General features: G+C 32.3%; 1 protein-coding gene across 4 annotated transcripts in view; it reads right to left on the reverse strand.

The window, feature by feature from the left end:
* RANBP17 (RAN binding protein 17) overlaps positions 1-15,922 on the reverse strand; it is a 267,383-nt gene that overhangs the window by 207,577 nt on the left and 43,884 nt on the right. For all 4 annotated transcript variants that reach the window (XM_072947248.1, XM_072947247.1, XM_072947249.1 and 1 more), the window contains exon 13: positions 6,086-6,191. In XM_072947248.1, the coding sequence (XP_072803349.1) occupies positions 6,086-6,191 (106 nt within the window). The remainder of the gene's footprint in view (positions 1-6,085; positions 6,192-15,922) is intronic.

Genomic DNA, 15,922 nt, shown 5'->3' on the forward strand with positions numbered 1-15,922 from the left:
CAGAAAATGAACTTAAAAAAACTTGGTACTTACTGCCAACATGTTATGAAAAAATATTTTGACAACCATTTTTATAGTTACTGTTTCCTGTATTAAGCTACTTATTTAAAAGTACCTTTCACTTACTAAGTATCTTTAATACCATTAAAATTCATGAAGGAAAGCTTAATAAAGGTCAAATTTAAGAATCAGATTACTATTGAGGTTTGTTAGTTTTTCCTAAGACGATGAGTTTATTCTCTAATTTTGAGAGGAGAGACCAAACTGATTTTTAATGTCTGCGTATTGGTGAGTACACAGACTGCTGAAGAAATTTTTAGTTAGATAGATACACACATCAAACTTCATTTCCGGATCCAGGTGATTTTTCAAGTGATTTTTAAATAAAGTATAGCTTGCTTTCAAATTCTGTATTGAGTAGGACCTCCCTTCTCCTACTCTAGTTCTTTGTCAATTCTATATACTGGTCTGTTTACTTTTACTTCCTTTTTATAGCATACATTCCCAAAAACTGAGGAAGACATGAAACCAAAAGACAAGTTTGTTGGGGTGCCTTCACAACTCATTTTAAGCTGATGATTTGCATTTGCCTAAGAGGCAATGACATCTGCAACAGGAGAGTAGGAAAGAGTTCCCAGAAAGGTACATGACCCATTTGCTTAATAAGCTTTGAAAGTTGCACAAGAAGTTCAGCTTCCAGTGCCTGAAATTCAAAATAACAATAACTTAAACTATACAGATATTTATTCTCTCTCAGGCAAAAATCCAACACAATGTTCTAGGACTAGCTGGTGTTCCACAGTGTAACAGGGACTCAGGTTCCTTCTATCCTGTTGTTACACTTGCCTCCATTCACCGATTTTATTGTCTAAGTCTAAGACGGCTTCTTCAGCTTTACTCATATGAGCATATATGTTACACATACTACATTCACTTACATTCCAATTGCCCAGAACATAATCATTTAACCATATCTAGCTGCAAGAGATTCTAGGAAATCTAGTCTTTATTCAGGTGGCCAATGCCCAGCAGAACATTTCAAGTATTCTATTTCTGCAGAAGAAGGAAAGAAGAGATATGAGACAACTAGTAGCCTCTGTCACAGTGCCCTTCAAAAATCTGCTGCCACCTCTAACCAGTGCTTAAGACCAAAGCTTGTATTGTATACACAAAGTCCACTTTCAGTTTCAGTTTATTGTTCTACACTTATTTTACCTTTATCTTAAATTATCTTTGAAGCATGGAAAAAATAAAGATAAATATATCATTAAGTAATTTTGATCCAAATATAAGCATAACATTTCAAATACAAAGAAATAAATTTTGGATAATCAATTGTTTTATATTCCCCTGACTATCTAATTATGTAAGTATTTATTTGGTCAACAAATATTTGAGGGCCTACTATATGGCAGGTATCTGCAGAAGTTCAGAATACAACAGTAAGCAAAACATATTATTCCCAGTCCTCCAGAAATCTATAGCCTATTCAGAATAGGGCATGACATTGCTATAATCAACACTATGAAGAAATTAGCAAGAATTCCTAAAATTCATGGATAGAACATAGCAAAAAGAGAGAAAGGGGAATCCATGTGCAGCTATTTAGACAGGAAATAAAAAGCATGACTCATTTAAGAGCTGAAAAAAAGGTTCAAAATGGGTATCAAGAAGTCAGTGGCAGGAGATGAGGCTAATGAGAAGGCAGAATCCAGATCATGAAGAGCCTGATACACCATGTTGATTTTAATTCCAATAGCAATGAAAGTCCTTGCAGAGTTTAAGCAAAGCACAGACACAATCAAGTTTTTGTTTTAGAAAGCCAGAGAGAAGACAAGGTGTGCATTTAAAACTGTAGCATGAATCCAGATAAATGATGACAGGAGTTAAAATGGCAGGGGTGATAGAAATAACTGGACTAACTGGGATAAATAGAACTGACAGGATTTGATGACATATGGATGCTGGTGAGAGAAAAAGAAAAAGTTAAGGAGAATTCAAAGGATTCAGGCTTAGGCAACTGAGTGGACAACTTTGAGACTTATAAAGAGAGTCAGGGCTGGGAGTGGATGGAGGAGATGAGTTTAATTTTGGTCACTGAATTAGAGGCACATGGGGGACAGAATACACAAGTAAAACAGTTCAATAAATATTCGGAAGTCAGAAGACAAGAACTATTAAAACAACAAAGAATCACTGAGCAATGCTGAGGGCTCAGTTGAGTTAAAAAATATGGTATCTTAGTTGGCAATGGTACCTATCAACAGAGGTGAACAACTTCTTTTATCACACAACAAATTAAGAGAAAACTCTGAATTTCTTTAGAGTTTAGGTTTTGCAAAGCAGATGAGATAAAAATACAGCAGTGAACAAAGCAGATAAAACTAGTCTAGTAGAATAAACAAATAAAATACTAAGAGGTAATAAGTACTATGAAGAAAAATAAACAGGATAAGGATGTTATTTTGCATAGGAAGGTCAAACGAGGTAGACATATGAGAACAGACCTGACTGAAGTGAAGGAGTACCATGTAAACATCTGGCAGGAAGCATTCCTAGCAGAAGAGAAGTGTAAAGGCCCTAAAGCAAAAACAAATTGGTAATACTCAGAGAATAGCAAGGATGCCAGTGTACATAGCTGAGTTGAATGAAAAAGGATCAGAAATGAGGTCAGAAGTAGCACAGTACACTTTGGGCCATGGCAAGAATCTGGAATTTGTCTCATATGTCACAGGAAGCCACTGGAAGCTTCTGAGTAGAGAAAAGGAAGCAACAGTACCTGCTGAGAAAGAACCTGAAGTCATCTGTATCATAGCAGGGTTTAGGACAGAGAGCAAAACTCTGAGCTACTTGCCGAAGTCTTCAGTGAATCATGAGAGCTGTCTGGGAGATGAACAGGCAAGAGTAACATGGAGAAACATAAGGTGGCCTCACTGAGAGGAGCAAGCCGAAAAACAGCAGTCACTAGCAAAGCATTAGCAAACAGAGGACACAGGGCAAGTCAAAACTGCTGTGGGCTCTCCCAAGACGTTTACACTCTGGTCACGACGAATAAAACTAAAATGACTATAAAATTATCTTTATTTAATTAGAATTGTGTGGCCTGGGCACAAAGATATTTATTTGCTAAGTTAAAGTAGCATATTTACATATGTTTAAGTAACAAGTTTAAAGTATAATTACCACAATATTGAAAACTTCTATGAATATCAAACTTCCCCTGATAAAATAACACAGATTTTTGGCAGGAGCTTCTCAATATTCTAATTTGGTAGTGCTCTCCCAGGAGCTAAAAAGGTTATGTAACACACAGAGAAGGAAACAGTATTACAGTTCCAGTTACCTGGAATTTCTTCATATGAAACTGGTATTTTAAAATTTTACATAAAACATCATTCTTATTTAACGTCTCAGTATGTTAAAATACGTATATATGTTTTTTCTAGACAATGTGCATAAGTCCTAGTACATACCCTATCTTAAATCTCTTTGGCCTTGTTTAAACACCCACAAATATATCCCACTGTTTCCAGGGACAGGTTCCTGAGGAACTCTGGTCACAATATTTTCATTAACTGATCAACATATAGCCTGTTTTATGTGTGTTTCTGTTTAAAAACACCTTATCTGGTATATATCGCTGATTTATTAACATCAAACTCATAGCCAATAGCACTACAACTTGTGCCTGAAGAAAGCTTACCTAACACATGTATGTTCTTTGTAAAGCACACTACAGCCTTCTTGTGCTTAGGAACACTGGACAGCACTTCACTATGCTGGAGGGACATCTTAGACAGCATAATCACCAATGAAAAGCACAAAAATGTGAAAACATGGGACTAAATAGATAGCAAAAAGGACAAGCATTTACAGTATGAAAACTGAAACAAGGAGGCAGAGCGTCTGCTTCATCTCAGCTGGAAAAGTACGCACTGGACAACTCAAATTTTTCACTACTATACACACAATGAAGAGTACTGGTTTGGGGGTTAACAAATTTTAGCAAGTATACAAATTTGCAAAAACAGAATCCATGAATAATGAGAATCAGCTCTACTTGTTTTCTCTGATTCTCTCACTCACTTTTCCTTCATTCTTTCTTCCTTGAAAATGTATCCTTCTCCCCACCCTCCAAAAAGTATTAGTCCATAAACTTCACTCAAGGTTTTTTTCTCTAGGGAATATAGACTAAAACAGAAAACAAATCTTATTTAAAGTTAAATTCATTTGTTAGTTAAAGAAAAAATTAACGTATACTTAATTCCCACTTTACTAAATATGTAATGTTATATTAAAAGATGGTACAGAGGCAAATCATTCACTTCATTTAAAACTGATCAAAGCATTTTGAGAGCGCCCCCAAATTTTAAAGTGGTTTGATATTGGAAATAATAAATCTTAAAAATACTAAAAATATTTATGTTCCATTCAGATTCAAATTTCATTGAAAACAGGTAGGTTAAAGGTTGAAAAGGATATGGAATGAGGGGGAGGTATCTACTCAAGACGGCAACAAATCTATTAAACACTTAGGAATATATTTAAGAATAATAATGAGGGAGAATACCACACTAATGACTTCAGTAGTGTGACAGTGGTGTACTAATAGACTTCTAAGATCAGTGGGGAAGAATGAACAGCCTAGAAAAAGACATAAGAATTCTGTGTAAGATATAAGTGGCATTACAAATCAGTAGAGGGTAGGGTTGACATTACTTGGTTAACACCTTGGAACCTTCCAAAAAAGCATATAAACAAAATAAATGTTAGATATATCAAAAGTTAAATATAAAAACATAAACCATAAAAGAACCAGGAGAAAATATAGGTGAATATTTTTATTATCCAGGTGTGGAACAACCTTTCTAAATATGAGCATTGAAAAAAAATCAAAGAAAAAATTAATAGATCTGAATATATAAATATTTATATATAATAATTTTATATATATAATATATATATATAAAAAAGAAATTTCTAAAATAAATTGAACATTGGAGAAAATATACTCAAAATGAATAGCAAAATATTACAATCTTTGATATATACTGGGTTCTTATGGATACATTAGAAAAGATAATCATAAAACCAGGTGAATGATATACTCTCTATATAATAAAAAATAAAGAGAAAATAGAAACGGCAAGAAAAGGAATGGAAAAGAATGTCTTGACTAAAGAAATACAAATTAAAACAATACATTTGTTATCTATAAACCGGCAAAGATAAGAACCCTACTACCTAGTGTTCAACTGTAGAAAAAATGATAGCCTCCCATAGTCTTTTGAGTTCAGAGGATAAACTGGTACAACTTTTACAGAAGGCCACTTGGTAACGTGTATTGAAAGTCTTCAAAATGCTATACAGAATTCAATCAGCTATTCAGCTTTTAGGACTTAACTCTAATAAAGTTATTTTGATCTACATAAAGATACAACTAAAAGAATATTCACCTTTAAAATAAGAAAAAACTGAGAAACCACCTAAAATTCCCAAAAGAAGGATCTGTTTGAATTATGGTAAAGTTTAGAATATTTCATGTCTAGGTAAAATGTTCATACTATTATGACTGATTTTCAAAAAAATAAGTGTTTGGGGTCTTTTGTAAGCATTGTTTTAAGCAATTTAAAATTATTAACCCATTTATCCTTAGATAATAGTCCCAAATGAATTAGGTATTCTTCTTCTTATTATTATTATCCCCATTTTAGTTTATAAAACAATATTATAATTTTTGTTGGAAAAAGTTGAAAAATACACATGTAAGGTACATATACTCTCAAATATTAATTAAAATATGCAAAGATCCTTACCAAAATGACAGTAGTTATTAAAAATAAAATATATGGAAAACCAACTCACTCATTTTATTCATATAAATTTATGTGACTACACTACTTATTAGAGATATGAGTTCTGCAAATCATTTAACCTCTAAGCCTTGCTTTTCTTATCAATATAAAGGAAAATGATACCTTCCTCAAAATGCCAACTGAAAAATGCTTTAGTTCATATTACCAGTTTAATAACTAAAAATGTCTAACTCCTTAGAAATTTCTGTAAATTACATAGCTACACTTACCGACAGGATAATTCTCCATCCATAGCATCATGCTCATCTGTACTTGTATATGTTAATCTTCCTCCAACAACTGTCCCAACTAAGTATACCAGCCAGGCAAGACGTCCTAATATATAATAAGGAAAAAAAAGTTGATTCCCAAACCACCCACTATAAAACCAAGTCTATGAGACACAGGGAATACATATTTGTTGGATTTCAAATAAGCAAACTTTCATTTAAAAATGGAGGCAACACAATTTAGGTACCAAGAGCATACCCTGGGTTTGAATTTTGCTTCTACTATTTATTATGCTAGTTACTCAATCTTTTTTGGCTTTCATTTCCTCATTTATAGATAAGAAGATGAGAGTAACTGGCTCATAGGCTTCTAACAGCACTAAGTGGTATTCTGCACATAAAGTACTTAAATGTCTGCTGTAAGTGCTGAGTAAATGTTGGCCACTATTACTGTTTTTTTAATTATTATTATTATTATTATTATATTACTATTATTATTAAATAGCTATACCCATTTTAGTTCTTCTGTATCATAGCTGCAAAAGCCATAAAATATACCAATATGTAACATTTATATGTTCATCCTAAGTTTTATTTAAGAAGCTACACAAGAAAACTGTCATACAATATTTAAGAATTTTTAATTTATTTCCTCTCTACCAAAGAGACTTGCTCCAATTAAAGCCAGTTACAGTTAGCTGTATTTGCTTTCTTAATGTTGTTTATAAAACAAGCAAAAACCCCAAACTGACAAAAAAAAATTCCCAAGAATTTTCAGAAAATTCATTGGCTGAGTATCTATGTATCATTTTCTGCTCACTGAGACATAACTAAATATGTATGAGGTAGGATGAGAAGAGGGAGAGAAATCCCATGCCCAAGGAATTGAACCTAGTGAGAGAGACAGATAAAAGGAAAAAATTACTTTTTCAATGCAGTGTGATGAGCATCATTGTCTAATAGTAAATTTAGACATGAATTTCTCAAAGTTTCATTTTTTTATTCTTTAATTCATTTTATTCTGTGATGCTAAAAAAAAGGCTTTACTATCAAGGAATGCTATGCAAAAATAACATGTGATTAACTGGGAGCATTTTTTTCCTAAAATATGGCAAATTCTGAATGGAAGTTTAATTATTTAGAGGAAAGCAGAATGTAATTTATTCTTTCTTGGTTTCAGAAAGCAGTGATTTCTGTTGTATAAGACAGAAAAACAGGCATTTCTAACCCTAAAAGTTTAACAACTATTGATTGAATAAATCAATATTAGTGTTAGAAATGAACAATGAAGTATAAAGCCATTTTTATTAAGCTACCAAATGTAATCTTCATATTTAACCGAATGAGAAGTGGTATTTCTCATATACATTAAACCTTTCCCTAAACCTCTACAATTCTAGACTGACAGTATTTAAAATAAATGCTAAAAAGTTACATTGGTTATAGGATTATATCCACAAAGTTTAAACGTAAATCCATAAATTTAAGTTGCACTTAGAAATTTAAATATCCTATACATGAGTTTCATATTTATACATTTTGAAAAAAATCTCATCCTAGACTATATTTCCACTACAGTTCTCCATTTTTCTATTTATTCTGAATTGTTCAGGGCACTTGTTTTAGCAGCTGTTGAAGAACAGAATGTTTTTCTTTCCTTTAACAAAATAATTATTGCTGTAATAATCTGTAATTATGGTTTATAACTGCAATAATCCCAAAGAAATCAGTCATTACCATAGATCACACGTAATCGTTAACTACTGTTAATGACCTATTTCTTAGGGATTATTGTTTTCCTAAACCATGACCATATCACCACAAATAAGGAAGAGCAAGACAATATAATACAAATGAGATAATATAATAATAAACTTATTTTGTAACATTAAAAGCCATTAAGCATCTAAATTAAAGCACACGTAACGAGAGCACATAATTTTCTTTGTTCAACACTAACTGAAGTCTAGTCTGCACAAAAGAAATTGAACACTACTACACACAGCAGCACAAACTGGAACCACACAGGCGTTTTTCATAATATGAAACAATTATTTTTTAGTAGACCACAGATATTTTTAAAATGCAGATTCCTCTGCACTGACCTTTTGACTAGAAGAAAGGAAAAACATATTTATGCAACATTTCCTATGTATCAGGCATAATTATATTAGAAACTTTGAAATGGTATTTTATTAAAATTACAACTATAAAACCTCGTTGAGTTCTTATTAATCAAGGATCAGGTCTGACTTACTTAAGTCAATAGACAGACCTATTTAATACTAATAAACTATTACATTTCAGTTAATTCCATTCATATATCTTAGAACAGCTATACTTCCATTCAGTAAGCTTTTGTAAGAAAACAAGTCTTTGATTTTACAACTGAATCTTTCTACATTGTAATAAAATACTTGATACACAGGAAAGAATATACGTAATGTATATGAAGTATAGTCCTTCAGTATCTGCAGGGGATTGTTTCCAGGACCCCCAGGCTTACAAAAATCTGTGAATGCTCAAGTCCCTTGTATAAAGTGGTGCAGTATTTGCATATAACCTATTCGTATCCTCCATATGCTTTAAATCACTTCTAGATTATTTATAAACCTAATACAATGCAAATGCTAGGCAAGTAGTTGTAAATACAATGTAAGTGCTAGGTAAACAGTTACTAGCACATGGCAAATCAAGTTTGGCTTTTTGGAACTTTCTGGAATTTTTTTTTTTGGAATATTTTCTATCTTTGGTTGAATTTGTGAGTGTGAAAACCTCAGATCAAGGGGGCTGACTATAATAAAACAGACACCCTAAACTCTTCTATCCAACCTAACAAGCAAGGCTTTATCAATACTGTCATATCTACCTCCATACCCCTCCCCTAGCTTGTCCTCCTACCGTGCTCCCTATAAGTAACCATGATTCTGTATTTGATGTTCACTATTTTCTTCACATTTTTTTTTGTTTTATCACTTATACATATATTCCTAAATAATATATTTTTAGTCTCACTTTTTGGGGGGCTTTAGTAAGTGGTTCATACTGAATACAGCTTTCTGAGAATTGTTTTTTTATTCCCCACTAAATCTCTCTTAAACTCATCTTTAAGTATACCTGTAGTTTATTCATTTCTTCCTATTATATAACATTTCATTGTGTAACTATATTATCTGCTTAACTATTTTTATACTGATGGACATTTGAACTTTTTAAATTTTTTTGCCTCTAGGAACAGCTAGGCTAGGAACATTCTCACGCATGTCCTCTTGTATAGAAGAGACTTTCTACAGGGCATACCTAAAAGTAGAAGTGTCAACTCAGCAGATATTCAAATGTTTCACTTTTCAAGGTAACACCAAATTGATTTCCATTCTATTTCCAACTGACTATACTTTGTACTACCAGAAATGTGTAAGAATTCCCTTTGATCTACACTCTCCTTTGTAAGATTTCTTATTTTCGCCAATCTACTGAAAGTAAAATGGTATCTCATGTGCCTTAATTTCCATTTCTCTCATGACTAGCAACATACTTATTCATCATTTTCATAAAGAATTTAATTGATTTCTAGGAATTTTTTCCAGGTTCATCTAGATGGTGATCCTTGTTTGGGTTTGTGTATGTTAGTGTGTATGTTTATATGTAGAAAGTGCCTTTTTCCACTTCTGGTATTTTTTATTTTTTAATCCTGAATTGATTTTAGGTTTTTTTCTTTCTAGGAATTTATGCATTTCAAGTTTTCTAATTTGTTGACCTCAAAAAATACTATATATAATTTTATCTTTTAAACCTTTGTTAATTTTTTAAATTAATGTAATTGTAATTGTATTTCCTTTGTTCCTAATACATTTGTGAATTCTTTTTTCTTATCTCATGAGAGGTTTGTCAATTTTATTAGTATTTTTAAAGAATTAACTTTTGATTTTTTTGATTCTACTGAATCTTGGTCTTTTAGTTCATTAATTTCTGCTCTCTGTTTCTTTCCCCTTTCTTCAGGTTTGATCTGTTCCTCTCATTCTAACTTCTCAACTTGGATGCTTAAGTCACAACATTTCAGCCTTTCTTCTTTTTGTGTAATAAACTTCCCACTGAATTCCAAAAATGTTGTATTTCCATTATTGTGTAACTCTGTTTTTTAATTTCCCTTAAGACTTCTTTTACTCCACAGTTACTGAGAAGAATGTTGGTAAAATTACCAAGTATATGGTATTTATTATTATTTATGTGATTTAGTTTTAATTGCAAATAGGTAAGAAAATGTGGACTCCATGAGTCACTGAAATTTGCTGCTTTATGTACTAATACTTGGTCATTTCTTTAAATTTGAGATATAATTGACACAGACCATTATGTTACTTTCAGATGTACAACATAAAAATTTGATTATTTGTATACGCTGTGCAATGATCACCCAGTAAGTCTAGTTAACATCTGTCACCACACAGTCACAAATTTTATTTTCTTACGGTGAGAACTTTTACATCTACTCTCTCAGCAACTTTCAAATATGCAATACAGTATTATTTAAACTATAGTTGCCATGCTGTATATGGCATCTCCATGATTTATTTATTTTATAACTGGAAGTTTTTACCTTTTGACCACCTTTATCCATTTCACGCATCCCCAAATTCGACCTCTAGCAACCACCAATCTGTTCTCTGCATCTAGGAGTTCAATTTGTCTTGTTTTGTTTTTAGACTCCACATATAATTGAGATCATGCAGTATTTGTTTTTCCTTGTCTGACTTATTTCACTTAACACAATGTCCTCAAGGTCCATCCATGTTGTCACAAAAGGCAAGATGTCATTCTTTTTTTATGGCTGAATAATTTTTATATACTATATATAATATATAACTATATATACATATTTATATGCATATATGTATACCCACACAAACACACATTTTCTTTACCCATTCATCCATCATGGATACTTAGATTGCTTCAATGTCTTGACTGTTGTAAATAAGACTGCAATGAACATGAGGGTGCAGATACCCTTTCAAGTAACTGTTTTGGTTTTCTATGAATAAATACCCAGAAGTGAAATTGCTGGATCATATGATAGTTCTATTTCAATTTTTTGAGGACCCTCCAGAGTGGCAACACCAATTTACATTCCCACCAGTGGTGCACAAGGACTCCCTTCTCTCCACATCCTCGTCAACACTTTGTATAACTTGTCTTTTAGGTAACAGCCATTCTAACAGATGTCAGGTGGTATCTCATAGTGGTTTTGATTTGCATTTCCCTGATTGGTGATGTTGAGCACGTTTTCATGTACCTAACAGCCATTTGTACGTCTTCTTTGGAAAAATAGCTATTCAGATCCTCTGCTCATTTTTTAATTGGGTTGCTTGTTTTTTCACTACTAAATTGTATGAGTTCTTTATGTTAGCTATTAGCCCCTTATCAGATTATGTGATATACAAATATTTTCTCCCACTTGGTAGGCTACCTTTTCATTTTGTTGATAGTTTCCTCTGCTGTGCAGAAGCTTTGTAGTTTGATGTACTCTCACTTGTTTTTTTTTTTCTTTCTTTTGTTGCCTTTGCTTTTGGTATTAAATCTAAAAAATCACAGCCAAGACCAGTATCAAGGAGCTTACTACCTACATTTTCTTCTAGGTGTTACATGGTTTCAGGTCTTAAGTTTAAGTCTTCTATCCATTTTGAGTTATATTTTGTGTATGGTGTAAGACAGTGGTCCAGTTTCATTCTTTCTCATGTGGCTGCATAGTTTTCCCAACACTATTTAGTGAACAGACTGGCCTTTCCCCATTGCATATTCTTGGCTCTATATGATAAATTAACTTACTGTACAAATGTGGGTTTATTTCTGGGTTCTCTATGCTGTTCCACTGATCCATACATCTGTTTTTATGCCAATGCCATAACATATTGATTACTACAGCTTTGTAATACAGCTCAAAATCAAGAAGTGTGATGCCTCTAGCTTTGTTCTTCTTGATCATTTTTTTTTTCAAACATGTCATGTCCTATAGAAAACTAGTATTTTCTAATTGTTGGCTCCAGCAGATATATACATCAATTCAATAAAGTCTGTTAATCACATTGTTCAAATTCTCTCTAAATTTACTGACTTCCTTATTTATCAACAATAATTGTGGGAAATGTACTGCAACTCCCCATCATAAAGATACATTTGTCAATTTCTGCCATAGAAATACCAACTTTTCCTTGATATATTTTGAGACCATTTCATTAGGTACTAGATAACAGAAATGGGTACACCTTCTTAGTGTACAAACTATTATCTACAGTTCTAATAATGCTTTTTATATTATAGTCTTATTTGATATTAATGTAACTACCCCAAATTCCCTCAGGCTTGCATATACACAGCACTTTTTTTTTTATCCTTTTACTTTCAATTTTCTATGTTTTAATGTTTTGGGTATGTCTCTTATAATGAGCATTTGACTCACTGGAATATGTTTTTAAATATTCAACTTTACAATCTGGCTTAACTGTAAATTTAACTCATTTATGTTTCTTAGATTAATAATGTATCTGGAATGCTCCTATTTTATTTTTTATTGTTATCTTCTATTTTGTCTCTTTCTTCTTTTCTTGATTTTTAAAATATGAGTTTGCTTGTTTACCTATTTCATTATTTTCCTCCTACTGGGTTATGGAAGTTAATCACATGGTATCTTACACTTTTCAGTTGTTACTCTTGAAATTTTATCACCTTAATTTTTCTCATAAATAAAACAAGGAATTAACATAATTTTAATTCTTATCACTCCCCTCTCCCATATACTACTATTCATGGTGGTTTATTTTTTTAATTCTATAAGTTAAAAAAAATTTTTTTAATATATATAAGCTGTTTGTTAAGATTTATATAAATGTTTACCAATTTCCATGTGCTTCTTTCTATCCTTCTGGAATCATGGCCCTTCTTCCTAAAAAATAATCTTCAGAATATTTAATGAAAACTTTTAATAAAGAATCACAGTAAACATCTACTGGTAGTAAAAATTCTATTTTCATTTGTCCAAAAATGGTTTTTCGCTTCCTTGTTCATGAAAGATACTTCTCTGACATATAATTATAAGATGGCCATTATTTTGACTCAATTTTTTTACAAATAATATTCTACAATCTTCTGGCTTACATTTTTAGTGTTGAGAAGTGAGTTAATCTATTTTACACTCTTCAAGCCACTTTTGAGATTTTTCGGTCTTTGGGGCTACACAGTTTGACTAAAATGCTGTTTTTTGTTTTTGACTGTATACGTTGGGTTTTCTGTTTTGATAGATTCATGTCTTTCATTAATTCTGAAAAATTTGCAGATAAAATGTCTTTGATACTGTCTCTGCTCCATTCTCTCTATTCCATCTTTCTGGGATTCAATTGGATATATCTGACCTTTTCGTACCATCTTTTAACTTCTAATAGTTTCACTTTCCTTGTTTTGCCACAATTCTTGAAACTTTCTTCAAACCTAACTGCCAATTTGCTAATTCTTTCTTCAGCTGGGTCTAATTTACTGTTTTAACACATTCATTAAATTTTAGATCACAAAAAAATTTTTCTCAATAATAAAAGTTTTACTTGAGTATACTTCAGTCTGCCTGGTCATTTTTCATTCTTTTGTTTGCTCATTTATGATTCTATTGTTTTCTTTAAACTTTTCATACATAATTTTATATTCCTATACAATTTCAATATCATAAGATCTTTGGGAGGTCTAAATCAAATAGACAGTTCACTGTTTTTGTTAGTGCTCAGTCATGGTACCTTGCTTTGTTGTCTGTGTGCTGGCTAGTTTTTAAATCATGAACATTTATTTGATTGATTTTTTAAAATTTTTTCTTTTTTTAAACTTTGGTTTTATTTATTTATTTTGGTGGGTAGGAATAATTAGGTTTATTTATTTATTTTAATGGGGTACTGCGGATTGAACTCAGGAATCTCATGCATGCTAAGCACGAACTTTATCACTGAGCTAAATTCCCCCCTCTCATTTGACTCATTGTAATCTGCAGAATTCTTAAAGCCATAAATTATGGTTGCTACTTTTCAGAGAAGATTTTAATTTAGTTTTTCTCTGGAAGCCAAGGGTATCTACCAGTTTTGGACCACTATATCCCCTTCTCAAGAGTCCAAATTAATATAAGAATATAAGCAAGGTACACTGACTGACCTCGCAACTAACGAAGGCTTTGCCACCAATTTAATCACTAATAATTTGCCTTGAAAGGCAACATTGTCTTTTGCCCTTATTTGCTACTGATCAGTTCCATTTTGGTTAAAGTTCATTTTACGAGGGGGAAGAAGTCAGAAGAGAAAGGGACTGAGTAGAGGAGAGCAGCAAAGTGGAGGAGAAGGGATCTCAGAAATTTAATGTACTTATTTCAAGCCAAGCAATGCATTAAAAGTTTATCCAGGATCTGAATGTTTTGCAGCTCAAATGCCTTTCAGAGAATCTAGTTGACCGCAATCAAGTGAAAGTTACTACTAATTGTTGACTTTTTAAAAAGCAAAATTGCGTTTAATATAAAACCCAAAATAAGACAACATGATTTTATAGGTAGCTGACTAAACATGAACCAAATTATATTACAACAAGCTGAGTTAATGAAAAAAAATCTTAGATATTATATATGGCTGCCATTGTGCCATCAGGCCAAAAAAAAAAAGTGAAAAACAAAAACACTAAAATAAAGGCTTACAGGGCAACCACACAGCTACAAAAAGATACTTAACTGAAGGGACACGTAGGGACTCAAATCTAGCCTGTACTCTACTCACCAATCTGTGCGCACTAATATGGTGCAACACTTGCATGGAAGAAAGGGAGTCTTTTTTCTGATTTGCACAAATACACCAAATTTACTACTGAGTTGGTAAGAAAGTAAAATAAATCCACAAAGGCCAAAATAGATGTCAGATCTGAAACAGAGAGACATATGCACAGAAATAACCAGAGGGGAAAAAAAAAAGAAATAACTAGAGAACTTGGGCTTCTCCTTTGAAGGACAAAGGACAGAGTCTAAGGCATGCCCAACGTGAGGACTCCAACAAGAAACTCTTATAACTTTAGTAAAAAAGTGAACTGGAGGGAAAACAAACAAACAAATCTGCCCCAGACAAAGAAAGACAACACAGAAACTTGTCTAACTTGTCTTCCATGTTAGTCGCAGGGAAGGAAGAAAAAACCCTTAAGTCAGACCTCTGATGGCTTGTGGCCTAAATACAGACTACCAGTGTGATATGAAAAGCTTATTCTAAGGAAGCAGTTTAAATGGTATTGAGTTAATAGTCCTCATCCACCTCATTTAGTGAATAAACTAAATACTTCAATTAAAAGACAGAGATGGTCAGAAACGATTTTTTAAAGGAAAACCTATACACTGTCTATAAGAGACACAATTTAAAAATAAAAAGACAGATTAAAAGTAAATGGATAGTTAAGGATATACCATGTAAACAGAAAGCATAAGGCGGCAGTGGCAATAGTAATACCAAATGTGGTAGATTTCAAGACAAAAGAGTCAATTAATAAGGAAGAAAAAAAATTAAAAAATTATACATGTCTAAACGAAGCAAAAATTAAAACTTAAAAGTAGTACAGACAATTCCACAATCATATCTGGGGATTTTAATACCTCTTTTCTCTCTAAATAATAGAAATAGACCAAAAAAACCCCCCAAAATCAGGAAAGACAAAGAACTTGTGCCAATACTATTAACCATCTTGATTTAATCTCTATTTACAGACTATACCCAACTATGGTAAAATACACATTCTTTTCCAGTGTACATAGTATGTTTGCCAGAAGAGACCATATGTTGG

This window comes from Vicugna pacos, chromosome 22 (assembly GCF_048564905.1).
Source record: "Vicugna pacos chromosome 22, VicPac4, whole genome shotgun sequence".
Taxonomy (NCBI): domain Eukaryota; kingdom Metazoa; phylum Chordata; class Mammalia; order Artiodactyla; family Camelidae; genus Vicugna; species Vicugna pacos.